The sequence below is a fragment of the Falco cherrug genome, chromosome 3 (assembly GCF_023634085.1).
Source record: "Falco cherrug isolate bFalChe1 chromosome 3, bFalChe1.pri, whole genome shotgun sequence".
NCBI lineage: Eukaryota > Metazoa > Chordata > Aves > Falconiformes > Falconidae > Falco > Falco cherrug.
In genome coordinates this window covers 28,767,640-28,786,487 of record NC_073699.1, presented here as the reverse complement: position 1 = coordinate 28,786,487, position 18,848 = coordinate 28,767,640, and the positions used below count along the sequence as shown (strand labels likewise).

Sequence of the window (18,848 nt, the reverse complement as noted above, 5' to 3'; positions counted from 1 at the left end):
TCGCCCCATAAAGTCACTGCTGACTTTAGTGGCTGGAGGAAAAACTGTATTAGCAGTGGAGAGCCCAGCTGTCTGCAATGTGCCAGCGCAGTGCCCACACACGGCTTAAGCCCTTGCTAAGCCCTCCAAAGTGGCTTGCCTGGCTGCTGCCTCTTTGCCTTTGGTGGTGAGCAGGCTGGGGCTGAGGACAGCAGGCAAAGGCTTCTCCAAGGTCTGCCCTCCACACCGTGGGGCTACCTGAGGCTTTAAGGCTCCGCTGTGAAGGGAGTAACAGCACGCGGCACATCACAGCTAGCTGCAGCAGAATGTTTATTAGTAGGAAAGAACATTCAGGGGATTTCAGTAGGAGAATTTGTTTGAACCATTGGTATCCACCATACATTGGTTTTCATCAAGATTGATCAAGGTTACATATTTATATAAGAAAACAAAATAATTCATATTTAGGTGCGATCAGTAATTCCAGTATGAAAAAGCACCATGTCACAAAACAGTTTACAATACAAAAGTCTTCAAAATCTAACATTTAAAAACAATATTTGTTCAACGGTAATAACAATACAGTAAAAAAATTCTTATTTCCCTTCAAACAATACTGCTTATATATTTTGGCACTGAAAAAGAAACTATCACAAATGCGCCTTTTTAACCACACAATGCTGTTTTGTGAGTGTCTATATAACAAGGGAAACCATGCTTTTAAAGTCAGTCATTTTTCCAGGTGCAGTTTATACTGCTTTCTCCGTTAAAAAGAAAAAAAAACCTAAAAGACAAAAAACTCCTAAGCTGCAGCATGTCTTGTATTTTGGCCCAGGACACAATCTGGAGAAGCATCTCTCTCAGACTCAATTTGTTGAGTAAGTCAGCACTGCCTGAAAGGCCGGATCCAAGCCCCTCTTCACTCTCCAAACCCAACAAGAAACGTAGACCTAAGCCCCCCCAAACGGTCCTGTCTTTTAGGGACTGACCCCAAGTTCTTGCTGTATTAAGCAGCCCAATAAGATTTTGACCCCAAACTTGCCGCTCAGGGTCTCCTTTTCCTTAATTGCTTCATTCCTCCAAGTTTTAGTTAATTAATTTTGAAGTCATTTGCACAAATGGTCTTAAAATATGAACCCATCGGTTTTGTCATGGTATAGCCAGCAGTCCCAAGGAACGCTGAGTGTGCATGCAGTGAGCTCAGGGGTAAGGAAGCCTGACCAGGGGCCAGCCGTGTGCCCCGCGTTAGGGGACCCTGCTCCCAAGTCTCCTCCTGGGGCTGGGACTGACACACAGCGGGAGTGGGAAGCTTGAGTCTGAGAGAGGGAAAGACAGAAAACTAGACTTTTCAGGAAGAATTACTTTCCACTCACAACTGACCCCTATTAAAACAAGAATGCAGGTATTGTGCTCCGGGTGAAACGCCGGTGCCTATGTGCAGCTATGACGGCCCTTGAAAAAGACTGATTCTAGTGAACATGCAGTCCTTGGTGCTATCTCTAAAAGCTGAACAATAACCAAAAGAAAAAAAATCATTTTAAATAGTTTTTACATCTTACATCAAAGATGTCACTACAAAAACACAATAGTATCACACACTAATTAGAACAGTCTTAAAAATGCAAACCAATGCTGGTAAGACTCCCGTACATTCTGCATATCATATATACAGAAGAGAACAGCTTCTCAAGAAGAGAGGACAGCTGCAGAGAGATAATCTTCTGGGTTTTTTCTGAGTACATTGCATAATACAAATACATCATCAGCATAAGAAAACTTTACTCTGACACTAAGAGCTCGAAAAAGGTCCTAACTGGAAGTTAATAGCAGGGGGAATGGTGCACGTGCTGGGGGGCGCAAAACACAGACACAACCCTCCGCCAAATTCTCTGTTTCCTCTGATGGCCCGATCGATCGTCTACTTCCATGCTACTGGGTAGGTTTAACACGTCGCTCTGCAAAGCTCCCAAAGCCTGCAACAGCACAGGGCCAAATCCCCAGGGCAGCAGCGCACCTCCCGGCAGCCTTTCCATGGGGCTTTGCCTGGCTGAGAACTGTCTGGAGACTCAGAATATCACCAGATGAGCTTACAATAGAACTGGGGAGAAAAATCAGCACACCACGATAGCTACAGGCAACTACACACAAGACACTAGCAATTCTAGACAGTCATAAGAAAAATATGTGGACCAAATTCATTTAATTCATAGTCATCCCTCTCCTTTCTGACTTGTAAAAATCTTCCTCAGGATATGCAAATTTGCTTACAAAGCATTCATCTAGAGAGGTACCTAATTTTGCCAAGACACAGGATATGCTGAACTCCGTGCTGCTGCAGTTAGTCTGCCTGCGCTAACTTGTTTAAGGTTAGATTTGGTATCCCTACTGTATGCTGCAATGTAGAACCAGTCTGATTCAGAGATGAGAAAGTTCTCCCTGTGGAATGGTCGTGGACTTAAACGGGAACTGGACACTTGGATCCGTTCAGCTTTTGGCCATGGTTTAGCTCAATTTCTTAGTGTCTACATCAAAAATATCTGCCCAAATTTACACAAAAAAATTGTCACGGTTTGACCCCAGCTGGCCACTAAGCCCCACACAGCTGCTCCCTCACTCCCCCACCAGTGGGATGGGGAAGAAAATCAGAAGAGTAAAAGTGAGAAAGGTCTTTTCCAACCTAAAAGGTTCTATCATTCTATGAAAACTTGTGGATTAAGATAAAGACCATTTAATAAGTAAAGCAAAAGCCGCAAGCAAAGCAAAACAAGGAATGCATTCACCCCTCCCCAGGGGCAGGCAGGTGTTCGGCCACCCCCAGGAGAGCAGGGCTCCATCACACATGGCGGTTACAGGGGAAGACAAACACCATCACACCGAACGTCCCCCCCTTCCTCCTTCTTCCCCCAGCTCTATATGCTGAGCACGGTGTCATGGTACGGGATATCCCTTTGGTCAGTTGGGGTCAGCTGTCCCGGCTGTGTCCCCTCCCAGCTCCTTGTGCCCCCAGCCCACTCGCTGGTGGGGTGGGGTGAGGAGCAGAAAAGCCCTTGGCTCTGGGTAAGCCCTGCTTAGCAGCAACGAAACCATCCCTGTGTTATCAGCACTGTTCCCAGCACAAATCCAAAACAGCCCATACACGCTGCTGTGAAGAAAATTAAACTGCGTCCCAGCCTAAACCAGCACAAAAATGTATAATTATTTACTTTTGCATCCATCACATCATTCACTTAGCAATACTTAAAAATCCAAAGCATCAAGTACCTGTGTCAGAAGAGGCTGATATTGGTCACCTTGGGTTCAAGAGAGAAACAGAACTGAATATACAAATGTTAACTACAAGACTGCTCAGACAGAATTGAAGTGAGCAAGTGGAAGAGACAAGCATATTGAAATGCAGTTCGATCTGTGTCCTTGCAGCAAACGTGCAGACAAAAAGAATCCCTCACATATAACGAAGCACTTCAGTTTTACTAGGCACGGTGAGCCCACCTCGGCAGCAATTGCTCAGGCAGCTCTGCTCTTGTGATCATCAGGACTTTTACTAGCATGAGTTAAACGACTGGCAGGGCTGAATCTAAGAGGATCCAAAAAAAAAAAAAATCAATCACAAATGCAACTAAAACACAAATAAGGAAATTAAACACAAAATACCAAAGAAACTTGATCTTGTAGAGCAGTCATGACTAACATGGAGCACAACATCCTTAGTAAGCTTCCTTAGATCCTTATCAGATTCAAACTCTGTTTTTGTTTTTTCTTTTTCTCACAGATACTAATAAAAACTATTTGGTTGCCCTGGAGATGGGAATAAACTAATAACAGGACATAAAAAGGTGGTGGTGGTGGCAAGGAACTGCAAGTTCTCCCCTGAACAACTGCCTAGGACCCATTAATCTTCCCTCTGAGTGCAGCCAATTAACAGCACAAACGAAGCTTAGAATTTAAGAGGATTTTCTCAGGTGGGTTTACTAATTACCATCATCCCATTCAGTGGGGGAACATGAGGCCATCCCTGAATACCACTGAAACCCCTGTCCCCAGGGAGGAGAAAACCAGAGGTCACACCCTTGACACGTGCTTTTGACAGATGGCAGGAAGAATCTCTGCCTGACATTGCTGCGCCAAGATTATCTTTTGGTCCTCAGCATCTGGGTGCTCCAGGCGGCATCGGGCACCGCACACTGAATGGTGACGCACAGGAAGATGCTGCTTCTGCCTGGAAGAAATTAGCTCTCTGTGGAACCGACCATGGGAGCGGAGGGTGAGCACTGGTCAGGTTCAGTCTGTGGTGCAGTCAACAAAGACATACATGATAATGAAAACCACATTGTTCCAGAGGTTCGCTGTGTTCTTGAAATGTTTAATACTGCCATTACTTAATAATAGGAAATAAATAGTGCAGCTGGCAAGGTACACACAGGAGGGCCGAAGGCTGGGAACCAGATCAGAAGCTGTTCCATTTAAGTGCATTGAGCCTGGCTCCTCCAGATCTCAAGGGCTGGCGTTTGTTATTCCTTCACACAGCGGCTAAGGAGGGCAACCAGGAGGTGGGCGCAAAGCCTCAGAGAGCCAGACACCCTGACTGCCTCTTTGGGAAGGTGAGAACACCCTTGCTATAAGGTCAGGGCAAGAGGGGAAGATCTGAGACATTTTTCAGCTGCACAGTAAGGGAACACTACAGAGAGGGTGGCCGTTGTGTGCTCTGAGATCTGGGAAGCACTCAGCAGGCTGAGTAAGCTCAGATGCCATCTCTGTGGTGGGACACAGCATCCCCAGCCCCAGCACACAGTGACACGGGGATGAAGCGAAGCAGCCCAGGAGGTCCTATGGGCTGGGCTGGTGCAGAGGAAATATTCTGTGCTGACTATTGATTGCTAAGGGGCGTTTACCTTGTGAATTCAGACCCTGATCTAAAGGCAGTGATGCCTCTTACAGTTTTTCATTTCTCTAGTCTTTTCACATTTTTCACTACAGCCCAAGCTCTTTTTTGCCTTGTTTATTGTGCATTACTCATCAATTTACACACAATAGCTTAGTCCCAACTATACATACTACAATAACACGACCTGTGGGAGCAATGAGGAAATCAAATCTGTACATTGCAAAAAGCCCCTTACATCTGGCCTTTCCAGCTGTTACTTCTTAAGATATGGAGAGTGTATCTGAAAAGCTTTATATGTTATCCTGTGAAAATCCCCACCCCTGAAACAGTATGGATGATCTGGAAGCAACAGCAGCAAAAGCTGGGCTGGAATAAGGGATGCTGCCAAGACATCCATGGTAGCCAGGGATGGTTTCTGCAAGGGGTGAAGAGATTGACTTTGCATCTGAACAATCATTCTACTGCTCGGAATGCCAGAGGCACCTAACGGCTTCTGCAGCCCCTTAATGATAGTCCCGATTTCCCATGTCACTGCTTTCCATCTGCATCCCAGTTTACCAACCCTGCTGCTTCTTCCCTCCATCTGCTTAAAACACAACTGTTCTTCTCACTTTCCTCAGCCTGCAAAATGGCACCTGGGCCACAGTCAGACGGAGCTTTCCCTTCTTGTCTGCCATGACCAGGAAGAGAGCTCCTGCGGGTAACGTTTTGCCCTCAGTTACACTTAGGAAATGCCTGATGCTCCTCCAGGGAGCTGTTTGTTTGACGTCTAGCTGGGGCATGGCAAACAGCTCTGTTGCTTACAGGCAAGAAAGAGCAGAGTTATTCTACCTCTGCAGCTGCATGTTCATGCTGAAGGTATTTAAAAGTGCGTTTCGTCAGTGCCTCTGACTGAATATGCAGCAGACAGAGCTGCTCAGCTAGGAGGTGCCATTTCTGGTCTAGCCCTATCTCAGAGCACATCACACCATGAGCCTGACATATCACTGCTTTGTATCTTATCTGCCTACTGCACAGGCAATGGAAAACTCCGCATGCAGCTCTACGTGTTGCTCGGCTGTCTGGCGCTTGCCAAGTCCCTCTGCATTTCTAAGCACAAGTTCTGCCTGTGATACCAAGGAAACTGACTTCCCCCACTTTAAGACTCCTACGTGAGACACCGCCTGGTAAGACAGAGAGCAAAGAATGCATCCAAATGCTTGTGCAAAGGGCAGGTGAAAAATTTTTCTCCACCAGTCTTGCACCAGTTACCTGACACCTAACTCCTGAGCCCCTGGACCGCCTCACCAGGAAACGGAGGGAGCACCACAAGAAAGAAAAAAGGAGGTGCTGGCAGTGGTGGGTGTTCAGGAGGTCTTGTCCAGCTCTCCCCTTTGCTCGTTTCACTTGGTGCTTGCACACTAGGCTTCAAAAGGGAATGCTTTTGAAGGATGACTCCTTTATCCTGACTGTGCTATATTGCTATCATGTTGCATCTTCACCGGTGCTGCTAAAAAAAACAAACAAAAAAAGAGTGCTTTAAAAGAAGGGAGACAGCTGAGCTTAGGGCATGTTCTGAGTCTGGAGATTCCCTCCCCACTGCCATGTGTCCCCAGGGACTTGCCAGTTGTCACCGTGTTCCCCGGTTCACATGTACTGAGACATGTACAGCCACAGCCAAGTTATCATCTTGGCTTAGTCTGCGGATTAGGGCTCAACATTGAGTTACCACAGTTCACCTAGTTTCCATGAGTCAGCCGAACCGAGGTTTCTGCCCATGCGTGTGCTTCCAGCCCACAGCAAATGCAAGGTAATGTGTCTTAGCTTGGTCTGCAGTGAAAGAAAATTAAGCTAAGCCACATTATTGCACCGGTTTGCCACCAGTGAAGAAAGCACACGCTGAAAAGCCCTGGGGCTCAGCCTCCGGGAGCAGTTATTAAACCATGGGGACTCGGTCACATGTGACCACTTAGTGTACTAGACTGCGATACTTCTGCACATAGACCTCATGCAGCTACAGAAGTTACAGAATTCTGGCTAACTGTTTTTAGCAGTAGTGTCTAGAAAAAGTGGAGGACATGCTTTATAACAGAGCATAACAAAGGACAAAATGCCCCGACAATAAGCCAAAAATCCTGCAAACTCCTAAGAACAGCAAGAGAAGAAGCACAGTTTTGTGTACCTCAGGAGTACTCACTGCTGTGAACTCACAGGGCTTCAAATAACGCTGAAACATAGATAGTCCCTCTCAAACCTTTGCTCACAAAACCACATGCATGCTGGTTTTATAAGCATTATGTCCCTTTTCCCTTCCCAAAGCACCCTAAAACAAAGACAGGCTGCTGCAGACTGCGCAAGCCATAGTACTCACTTCCCATCTTCTGGTCTGGCAAGCTGACTGGGAATGCCAGATAAACGGGACTGGCATTTTCCATGGATTCAGTCTACATGTGGGATGTACTCATTAATTCACTTGGACAACATGCGAGTGAATGTTACCTCTTTCACATGCATCTAAGACTGGAGAATGCATCTACGAAATTGAGGTGATGTGACACAGTATGTGCTGTCTGCCATCCTTCATGTAGGGAAATACTGCTAACTGATGGCTTGAAAGTGTCTGACTTGATGTGCTATTTTTTACAGGATAGGTCATTTTGTCTTCAAAAGGTTTACGAAGGAGTTACGATCGCAAATGTGAACGGCAGCAAAGCAGAAAATTCCAATCCGAGGCGCAGCACACCACTGCTGTCCTGCTGCACTGCGCTTTGCGGCTGTTCCTATCACAGCTCCAGCTACGGATCACTTTTAAAATACAAGGAGAGGCAGAGAAAGAAAGGGATAGTTAGTAATTTAAAACAATACCAATCATCAGCGGTAGTCAGGTAAAGGAATAACCTTAGTTCAGTCTGTAAATGTTTATACAATAATCTTATCTCCAGCTATGTCCTCTGGAGCATAGGCTAATTCTTATTCTTTCCAGATTTTGTGAACTGTTGGAAGAATTGCATCTCCGCTGGCCAGGGGTCATATCACGGGCTATGTTTTCAAACATGCGTTGTACAGTATTAACACGTGAAGCAAGTCTGGCCCCAAAGCCCCAAAACTACTGAGCGAAAACAGCGAGATTAGGTTCTGGGCCAGAAATACCTTAGAAAACTAAAAAGAGATGGAATGCAGTCACTTAAATAAAAGGCAATGTTTTAAAAGTTGCAGTCACATGCAGAACATGGAACTGCAGAAGGTATCCAAGTTCACTTTCAGTAGATGCCAGCTTCTGTAGGGCTGGGCTGCTCTGGGTCTAGGTGCCTGCACTGAGCTGGTAGGTTACAAGTTTGGCCGGGTTTTTCGAGCATCGCTGAGCCCTGCCTGTGCAGTGGTGGTGACGGAGCACCCAGGAGCAGCTGGGGCAGTGGGACTGGACTGGTGCTCAAGAGGGAACATGGCTTTCAATATACATGAGGTGACAGATATGGGAGAGAGGGCCAGCAGCTCCCCAGGTAAAGGAAAAAATGACCTTGGAGAAGGTAGACACAGGCTCTCCTTCAAAGAGATGCCCAGGATGTCTATGAAGATCAGGGAGAAAGAGATAGGGAACATTTCCATCAACTGGAGGAACTGGTGCAAGATTTGCCAGCGATGCTTGTAACAGCTGAAAGTGCTGGGTATCGAAATCTGTTTGTGCCTCTGGTTGGGCCTCTTTTGCTTTCTTATTTTCCCACACACATCTCTGCTCAGTATTTTGATTAATATAATGGGAATATATCATCAACTGGATTTCTTGATCATTTGAGACAAAGGCGTGTGCCTGAAGACATTTATTGAGTGCAATTAGCCACTCATAATAATTATAGTACAACTGATTAGCAATGTTAATTTCAATTTATTTTTATTTTATTTTAATATGCTCTGCACTTCACACCTGGCAAAGCAAATGGCATGGAAAAATTAAGTCTAGGATTTTTTTCTCTCAGTTATTGTACATGCTAGCTAGTACTCATAAAAAAAATATTCATACTCGGCTACTTATTCATGACTTCTAATTAGTACTTAGCTAATCATCATCTGCAAAACAGACTTATTTTACTTAGTTTATTTTAAATTAAGGCTACTGGGGATTAGCATCTACAAGGTCACTTGACAAAATGCCAACCTTGCCTGTCAGACAAAGGTTACTCTAATGAGCTCATGAATTCCCAATGCCATGCACTGCCTACATGGGTACCTCTCCAACAGGATCACAGAGCAGACTTTAGCTAATGACAGATTAATGCCAATTTAGTCAGCATAATGCCTCCTGTGGCTAAAGCTTTTCCATTGCAGCAGCACTTGTAAAGTCCCTAAGAAATCCCACGTATGTGTACTAGCTTTGCATACAGCAACTCTGACCAAAGGATAAAGTTTTGCAGCAGCAAATTTCAGAATTCCTGCATCTAGGTGAAAAGATAAACATTCAACATTTCTCTCAAGAACTGATCTTTTTTTTGTTTTAATTTTTATATATATAAATATACCATAAAGCGTACCATTTCCTCATTTCAGTACAGATTTTTCGAACTTTACTAAAATAAATGAAATATAAATGCTACAATTCTATGTCTAAAACAAGTTTTGATGACAGCCTTCCCCTTAGAGCAGGCCCAGAAACTCTGTTAGCTATGTGGAGAGAGACAAAACACCCCCAAAACTTCATATTATGCAAGAGCATTCAGAACAGCAGATGAGCCTCAGCTGCAGCTGCTTGCAGGTGTCCGTGAGTTCCTCACGTGAATGCCCACTCTCCTTAGTAGAAACTGCTTTATTACTACTAACCTGAAAATTTCACATTCAACATGTATCTCCCTTAAATTCATTGTCAAGACCCAGTTTTCCATATCTGTGTCTGCCTTTGCTGAGCCCAAACAGTAAGAGGTATTGTCAGTTGTGGATCTGGGGATCAGGATTGCAAACTGCTGAATTTTCAGATAAAGCCATGTGAAATCAACTACTGTAAACCTAGTAAAAAATGTCGAACTTTGTTTTTTCCCTTCTGCTTCACAACCTGGAAATTGTTCACAGCATTGAAACAATGAGGCATAGGAGCAGAGGTGCAGCGACACAGCCCGCACACGTTTTGCTCTTCTGTACTTTTTCCCGATCCTGTCTTTGACCTTAATTGGTGTCTCCTGGACAGGGGAGGAGGTTCCAGGTGAATCCTACCCCACCCATCACGACCCCTTTGGTTCAACCTCTACTGCACCTTCAGGTCCTGTGGGTGAATACTTAACTACTAAAGCAGCAATCTAAAATCTGTCAGTGTGTCATGCTGCCAAGGGTTTTGTTGTTGGTTTACTCCTTCTCAACACGTACTTTCCAAAACAGACATGTTAAAAAAAAAACAACAAAAAACCCAACCCCAAAACAAAATCTTTTAAACAGTGATAACACCACAATATCTGTTTAAAACAGTATTGCCTGCGCTCTGGACAAATTGTTAAGAGCAATTCAGCATTCTTATAATTAATCCACAACAAAAGAAGCTATAAGATGCCACAAATGAAGGCATAATTGGCCATACAGAGGCAACACTACCATGAATGTTGTTTGGCAAGGAAAAAAAAAAAAAAGCAGATACATAATTCATCCAAAGAACAGATTCAGAACTGCCCAGCGCTGCTGGGATCACACTGCAGGAGACGGACTATGGACGGATCACTCTTGGCGCCTCGGATGAACTCTTCCAGAGAGAGCTTTCCTAGAAAAGAAACATGTTTGCTTAGTGCACATGGTGGTCACAGCACACCTGCCAAGCCTCTGGACAAGCATGGAGGAAGGAAGCGGAGGGACCCCAAGGAAAATCCCTGGGAAAGCAACCCTGCAAGGCAAAGCCCTGCCTGCCTGCACCCCGCGGGCTGTGGGTGGTGGTGGCTTTGCCTGGGTGGCTGAAGGAGGAGTGGTGGGTTTGAGGGGTTGCCCTGTGTGGGCAGGACACCCCAAGCACCCAACATGAGGGCAGAGGAGGCTGCTCCAGTGTCTGGAGGATGCCTACCATCACGGTTGGTGTCCATCTGGCGGAAGATCTTCTCTGTCCTCTTCTCTGGTGTCGACTCATCTTCCGGCATCTTCATTACAGAAGAAACCATCTTATAGATTGCCTGTGTGATACGACAAGAGCAAAGAGCTGGTAAGAAACACATTAGCTTAATGCAGGGGTATGACAGAAATAGGCAGAAAATATCCTAGAACATCGGCTCTGGATGCTGAAGGTGGATGGGTGGCACCAGTACATGCAGCTGTCCTCTTCAGAGGGATGCTCTTTTGAAATACTGTGCTGCCTTATTTAGTCATGGCCAAACACAATCTGGGTTTGGACCGAGGTCGTATTTTTCCTTATCACAACAGTCTTCAGATGAATTTATCGCTTGTACAGCATGTTAGGCACTGGAGGCTTCCAGTGCCTGGGGGAACAATAAGACCACTGAGGTCTTGTCCTGCACTGTGGTGTGTCTCCATGCTTCAGCCACCCAGGCTCCATCCTCATCACCCCTGTCCCCTCACCCTGCCTTTGCTTTCCCCCACCTCCTTTCTTGCTTTTCTCCTTGCCTTGGTCAGCATCCTGCCTGCAGGGTGGGCAGTGACTCGCTCCCTGCATTTGACGTGTCTCACAGATAATGAAGACTTGACCGGCAAGGAGGTGGCCTTTTCCTTGAGGGTTGGTGTGTGTACACTGCTGAAAACCTCATTCACAATTCGTTCCACAGAGAACAGATGTTCTGGTCCCACACGGCACTGGTGCCACCCATAGCTATTCCCTACACTGACAAATCCATTAGTCACATATGGTACTAGCCACCCCTAAAAGAAGGGTGATGTTAATTTTAAAACAAGGATGAGTAGTTGTCTCTGAACTGGTTATCTGAACATTGCCTGCAAATGTGAGCATGCCGTACCAGTAAACAAGTGGTTTTTGTGTTAGATATCTTTACAGCGCCACACAGCTGGGAGAACAGCAGCAGGCAGAGAGCTACAGGGTGGTGGCCTCCAGGGACCCTCCCGGAGACCTCCAGGAGAGGCAGCACATCCCAGCCCACGGCAGCGCTGCCCTGGTCCGACCAACTCCTTCTGCTTCCCACTGCAGTTCATTGGCCTCTGGCTGATGGGTGCTGCACTGGGCAGTCACTTTGCCCCCCAGTCCTGGCCTGTAGATGTGAATTGCTTTCTTCCACAGATTGGAATTCTTGTTTCCCAACCAACACAGTGTCTGCAGTGGTCAGTTGTTAACTTAGTACAGGCATGATGGCTTTAGCTATTTGTTCTCTACTTTCTCCTGCTCTGGGAAGGGAGGTCCTTGGCGCAAAGCCAGGATTGCTCGCTGGATCTCCCCTCTCCCCTTTTCCCATTCATGAAGGCACTCCGCCGAGCACGCTCCCATCATCCGGCCCAGGGTCCCCAAGGGCTGGCTGCAGGAATGTAACAGCAGAGATTCACCAGCTGGAGGATGCCACTAAGCAGCACAGACATTTTACACTCACACAAGGAAGCAACCACCCACTTGGCCATTTTGCTGGCTTCTCCTCCACCAGCAGCTCACCTTTCACATCTCCTGGCCTTTAAATAACTTTAAACAAGTTACATCCTGAGAAAGGCATTTGTCTGTTTAATTAATTGTTCATCGATTATGCTCAGTGCAGTCAGACATCTGCTCCCTCAGTTATATCGCCAGCACTGTGGCCGTGGATTTTCTGCTCTGCCCTCCCATAAGCCTGTAATGCTGGCTATGGATCCAAGCAGCGGAACAGAGGAGACTGTTTCAGGATGAACAGCTGCTGGCTGAATGGAAAAGTGGTGGGCTTTAATCATTGACTTCATCGTCATCATCATTTGCACTGCGGGAACACCCAAAGGCTCCCAAGAGAATTAGGGTGCCAGGGTATTGGGCAGAGCCTCTGTATAGCCAGGGATGCTGTCCACACAATGATGATCATCTGATAACCAGGAGAACAGAAGAATGGATGAACATCCAAGCACGTGAGCATAGGGGGAAGGAGGCAATAGGGGAAGGAAAAAAAGGAGAGGGTGGGCAGTAGGAATTTACACCTTCCTCATCCTCATCAGCATGCAAGTCTTGCAGGGGTCAAAGCAGAGATGAAGCTTATAAATCTGCCAGTGTTTAAGCATCTTAAGCTGTCTGGCTTTTGTCAGGGGTAGGAAGAGAGGCTGAGGGGTCATTCACTCCGGGTGAGAGGACGGCAAAGCAGAGAATCTGTATTGAAAGTGTGGGAGGAATGCCCCAGACCGGGACTGCAGGCATGTTTACCCTGATCAAAGTAACCATAGTAAGAATATGCAGATTTTAGGACAAAAAAAAAAAAAAAAAGCAAGCACTTCAGGATGACTTCATCCTACAGGGTCCTTTTCACAGAGGCATGCGAAGGGAATAACAGATGAGATATTCTAGGAAAGCCAGATGGGAATAACATAGTAAGCATTCCTTTCATGCTGAAAATGGTTACTCTGGACAAATTCTTATGGCCTTACTCAGAAGTTCAGTGGGAAGTTTTCCTAAAGTAAAAGCCAGCTAAAGCTGATTAAGAGTCTTGAGGCTTGCCCCATATTAATGCAATGCAGCTACACAGAGCTCTTTATTGCATGTTTGAAAGAGCAAGCTTTGAAAGGAAGCTGGTTTCGTGCGCTAATTACATGGAGCTGGGCTGTACTAACCCCGGGCTCCAACCTGGGACCAAAAGGCTGCAGGAGCTCCACTCCACGTGGAGTATGGCTCCTTGGCCTCGCAACACTTGGCCTGAAAGCCATTGGTGGCATTCAGCAGGAGAAGGTTTGGAGGTTGTTATCTATCAGCAGCTGCCTGAGTCAGGGCAGCTTTTGCAGGTGGACTTCTGATAGAAGGGCTCCTTACAGCTCCATGGTGTCCCTGAATGCCACCAAAAAGTTGTGCCTCCAGAGCCCTGTGTGCATCACTGGAGCAAGCTCAGGCTCCAGCTTCATCTGAACCGGCTGGTTCCCTGCTGAGCTCTCCTCTTTGATTTTCCACCTGGATGTGGATGAGCAGCAATGGGTGATTTAGGGCAGATCTCACCCCTTTGCCCATTTGCATAGGTTTTGCCCCCAGTCGCTGGCTGCCACTGCTGCACTGGGATCAGAAACCCTGGGGGGGGCTGCACTTCCCTGCTATACTTGGCAAAGTGTCAAAGAGCTCCTTACGGTGATGGCAGCAATGACAGCACAAATTTTCAGTCAATGCTTTTTACTCTGTTGAAATAAATTTTGACAGCTAAATGTCTCATGAAGTGAATAATTGGCCTGAAAAAATTGCTTTCCTCTCAGTCTCATGGGGATTTTTGACACTGTCTTCACTGAGAGCCCTATCAGCTTCTGCTTCTTCCCATATCAGCTTGTGTTTCTTTCTGGCTTACAAATAAACTAGCCCAGCAAGCGAAACGTGTGTCCCTTGTTCGTATTAAACTGAAAGTGTTATTCTTGTTTCTCAGCTCACTATTCTTAATATGCCTTATGACTCCATATGGTGAAAAATGTATCCTTAGAACAAGGTTTCCATCTCTTATTTGAACTCTTATTTTAAGAGACTCTCACCAAATATGTCCCATTCCAGCAAGGGGAACAAACAAGGCTCTTCTAGCTGGTCTGCAGCTATTTTTGGGTGGTCTGGGCTATTTAGATTATAGGTAAACATATGGGAGACATGAAAAGCATTTCTAGGGGAGAAGAATCTGAGAGGATCTGTGGTGAGGTCTGTTAAGAGGAAAGACTATGAAACATCTTCCCACAGTACTCTGCAGATGTGCTGTGCCCGGTAGGTGTAGCAGCATCCCATGGACCTCCTTGCATTAGGTTCTGCAATCGTCAGCCCACCACTAAAGTCCTTCAAGTTATGTGATCCTCCAAACTGTGCAGCCAGCTCCATGTGGATGGCTCATGTGTGTCTCTAAGCGAGGCTTTTGGGGTGCTTGTCTAGGGGAGGGTCATGGGCAGGCATGGTGAGTCTGTGTTAGGCTGTGTGCACATGGTTAACAGAGCTTAAGGGAGTGCAAGGGCTTTGCCCTCTAGTCTACTGCTTTGCAGAGAGAACTGGCTTCAAAAAGCTGTTGTGGGCCATTCACATGCGTCTCCTTGGCAGCTAGCCAGTGACTAGGTGCTCCTGTGGGCCATGAGCCATCTTAGCCAGTGGGTCCGCTGTTTCAGTGCTGCTGCTGCTGTCACCGTTACTGCAAACACCTTGTTGCCACTGTCGAGCAAGAGTGCGATACCTGCATCGCCTGCGGTGGTGATGGGTTAGGCCAGAGCATGAGAAAGGAAATGCAAGTAACCACCAGCACAGCAGTGAAAAACACTACAGAGGGAGGACTTTCAAAGCACAAAGAACAGGCTGAAAAGGAAGAAAAGCGTGCCTTGCCCCTATATTATTTAAGATACAGTAATCCCACAGTAACACAGACAGTATTTTTCTGTAAGACTAAGACTTGTAGATTGATGGTGTTTCTTTTAGCATTCACTTTGATGTATTGTCTCATGCAAAAATCCCAATGAAAACATAATAAATCCTGCTATATCAATATGCTAATGTATGCTAGATACGAGACTTGTAATAGGTTCCTCTGAGACATGTATCAGAGATATAACAGAGTTCTGTTTTTCACTATCAGAAAGATTGTGATGGCTGAGGGCCCCCAGGAAGACATTTGATACAGAATCCTGTCTTTCCATATTAAAAAATAATCATCTTTTATAAATGAAAGTGATAGTTGTTAGCTGTTTTTTTTTGTAAGTCTAATCACTCTACATCAAAGGAACCCCTCAATAAAGCAAGAAAATGTGCTCTCCTACTTCAGTTTCACATACCATCCGAACATGCTTCCAGAGACTATGCAACAAATCCTACCCTTGTGATACAGGGAGATCACTGTGATCATAAAAAACTGGAAGAAGAGAACAGGGTGAGATCTACAAGCATGTTGCGTTATGGGAAGCTCCATCACAGAAAGGGCAGCTTTCCTGATTGGAAAACCTGCTGGTGATTCATGGCATAGAAGGGACTGTTGCTCAGGCTTACTGGGCTGTTTAAGGTCTTAATTGCTTTTTATGTGGCCCCTAAAAATGTGAGGTGAGAGTAAATGAGACAAAGCATTGCTCAGTTGAGTTCCAGGTGCAATCTGAAAGGAAGATAGAGCCAAACCTCCCAAGCAGGGCAGTAGGAGGGCTGGAGTGCCAGGCTGAGGGCTTTGTGCAGTCAAAGTGTTGGTCTGGGTTGGATGTACAAACTGACAAAATGTCACCCTACACTGATCCCTAAGCTGTTGTTTCACTTGATGATGGCATCATGGTTGTAAAGGACAATGCTCGATTTGGTACCAATATGAATATGAGGAGGAGGTGGAGCCTTTCAGCCTCTAAACATGCTGGTGAGTGGATCTGGGATAACAGGAAAAAGCTGCCAGCTTTGCTGATCCTCGCTTGGCTTGCTACGGAGAATCCAGCCACCGACATTTTCATTAAATTTGATACGAACGCATCTGTGGCCTTGTTCTCCCTGTTTGTAAATCTTCTGGTCTGGGGAGTTTGTGCTGCTGTTCAGTGCTGAGGCTTTCCAGGGCTACAGGAGAGCAGCAAGGGGTCCTGCGGTCCCTGGGGCCTCTCCTCCTCCTGGAGAGCAGGCATCCACTCAGGTTTGCTTTGTACTTTGTTAGTTCTTTTGGGATTCTCTGTGTTTTCTCATAAGGAGAAATGGTGCTAGAAAAACAATAATTGACAGCCTGTTTACCCTACCCAGTGGAGAGGAAGATGTGTAAGGAACAGAGTATGTTCTAATGCAGATATTCCATGGGGTTTGTCATGGCACAGAAACGAATGCAACCCTGCTCTTTAGTGCAGATACAGAACCCCAGGGTAGGGGGATGCCACAACAACCCTACATTTACAGCTGAGCTTTGTATCTGGTCATGCTGAAGCAGGGCCAGGGCTGGTGTTAGCTGCTGCTCCGAGGACACGGGAAGAGCCCCGGTCAAAAGGCAAAGGCACCACGTGTCAGGCTGACTCCATACACACAGTTTGCCATTACAGCCTGTAGTTTGTGTGTTGTCCCTTTCCCTTGATTTCCAGCACAAATATGTCTGAATAATACAGTACATAGCCAGCACTTCAAGATTTCCAGCGAAAGAAAGGATCTTGATAACAGACTTTTTTTTTTCTCTTTTTTTTCTTTTAAACAGCTCTGCGTTATACAGTTTCAAGCTGTGTAAATATACTACTATGTCAAGAAATGTTTTAAAGCTTTCAGTAGAGTGATGTGCCTTAAGGGTAAAAACATGTTAGAGGAAGCCAAAGTGAGGTGGGACTCCTACTAACACCACAAGAAAACACATCCAAAGAAGCCATGTATGGAATCATTGTCTACCCAGATAAGGTTTGTCTGTACTAGCAACTTAATATGACAACAGCTAGTATGATAGTAAGTATGCAGACCTGACTGGAATTAGGCAGGCAGACCCCTTTTAAAATATGTGAGCTGGTTCTTCATAACAGCACAATTTCAAAGTAAATGTGTTTCTTATTGTGGAGGAAGCCTGCCTTCCTTTAAAGTACACTACCTGGTTTATATAAGATGCCTATTTGGTCCAACTGTAATTAATTGTAATTAATTGACTGTGATTTCCCAGAGGACAGAATCACATTTATCTGCAGGTTAGTTGCTATGCTCCAGCCCAACAGAACTTCCAAGGGAGAACTTCCCATGAGACATGTTGCTCAGGAAAAACTCGCAATGGCTATCAAATACTGTAGTTCGAATTGTGACACAATCTTTGCCAAATGAAACAACATTTTATATTCAAGCAGTTATACAGAGAACCAAGATCATAAACACCCAAACGCTGCCAGATTTTTTCATTCGTTGTCTCATTGCAATATTGCTTCACAATTTGCTTGGAAGGAGGGAGGCTGAGGGGTGCCTCTGAGCAGCACATACCTGCACGATTTCCAGCATCTCTGACTTACTGATGTAGCCGTTCCCATCGAGGTCGTACATGCTGAATGCCCACTTCAGCTTTTGCTCCAGTTTACCTCTCGACGTTACACTCAAGGCTATGATGAATTCTCTGAAATCTATTGTTCCATCTCCATTGGCGTCAAAAGTGCGGAATACATGTTCCGCAAACTTAGAAGCGTCCCCATAAGGGAAAAAGTTCCCATATATTTTTTTAAACTCCTCCATAGATAAATGTCCACTTGGACAGTCTCTCAAGAAGCCTTTGTACCACTCCTGGATCTCGTGTTCTGTAAAGTCTGTACTTTCTAGCAAATCTTGCATGACTTCAGGGCGTAGTTTGCTGTTTTGCTTTCCCATATTGGCGTCAAAATGTTACCTGCAGGGGAAAACCAAACACATATGAATTATTATTATTTATTATTATTATCTGTTAGCTTAGAGGCTGTAGAAAAACAGTATGCTTGACTCTGAGTTTACTAATGAGAGTTCACTCTCGGGAATCAATTGAAACTGGACAGTGCCCACCACTAGGAGTATACTCTGAAAAAACTAACAAGGCCTAATCTACATGTTGATTATATTGTCTTTTTGCAGCCTGGAGAACTGTAATTACATTGAATTTATTGCCGTTTGCCTTTGAAATCATGAGGTAAGCAATGGATGTTGCAAGGTGTAGCTGACAGCAGCTGTGTGTTGCAGCACACTCTCCATCCCGGTCAACCAGTTGTCTCAAGGACCTGACCTGAATGAGATGGATTTCTTTTTTTTTTTTTACCTCTGGTGGAAACCAGGTTGCTACAATGGTCTAGGTTCACTTGGTCTTGCTCCAAAATGGGATCAAGGTGCATCTGCAGTGTACACTGAAAACAGGAACTCCAAAGCCCTTCTAGATACATCTTTATAGCCAGAATCAAACAAAGCAACCCAGAAGCTGCCTCTCTTGTTTGGCATGGACCAATTCCTATATTAGTTCAAAATGCAGATGAAATCTGAAAAGATTTTATGAAA

At 45.4% G+C, this 18,848-nt stretch overlaps 1 protein-coding gene across 6 annotated transcripts in view; it reads right to left on the bottom strand.

Annotated features, from left to right (window-relative positions):
• Positions 1-292: 292 nt before the first annotated feature.
• Positions 293-18,848, bottom strand: part of NCALD (neurocalcin delta) — a 60,754-nt gene continuing 42,198 nt past the window's right edge. For all 6 annotated transcript variants that reach the window (XM_055704780.1, XM_055704781.1, XM_027803846.2 and 3 more), the window contains 3 exons: positions 17,820-18,216; positions 10,869-10,974; positions 293-10,574 (listed from right to left, as the gene is read on the bottom strand). In XM_055704780.1, coding sequence (XP_055560755.1) covers positions 10,477-10,574; positions 10,869-10,974; positions 17,820-18,197 — 582 coding nt within the window. In that variant the 5' untranslated portion in view covers positions 18,198-18,216 and the 3' untranslated portion in view covers positions 293-10,476. The remainder of the gene's footprint in view (positions 10,575-10,868; positions 10,975-17,819; positions 18,217-18,848) is intronic.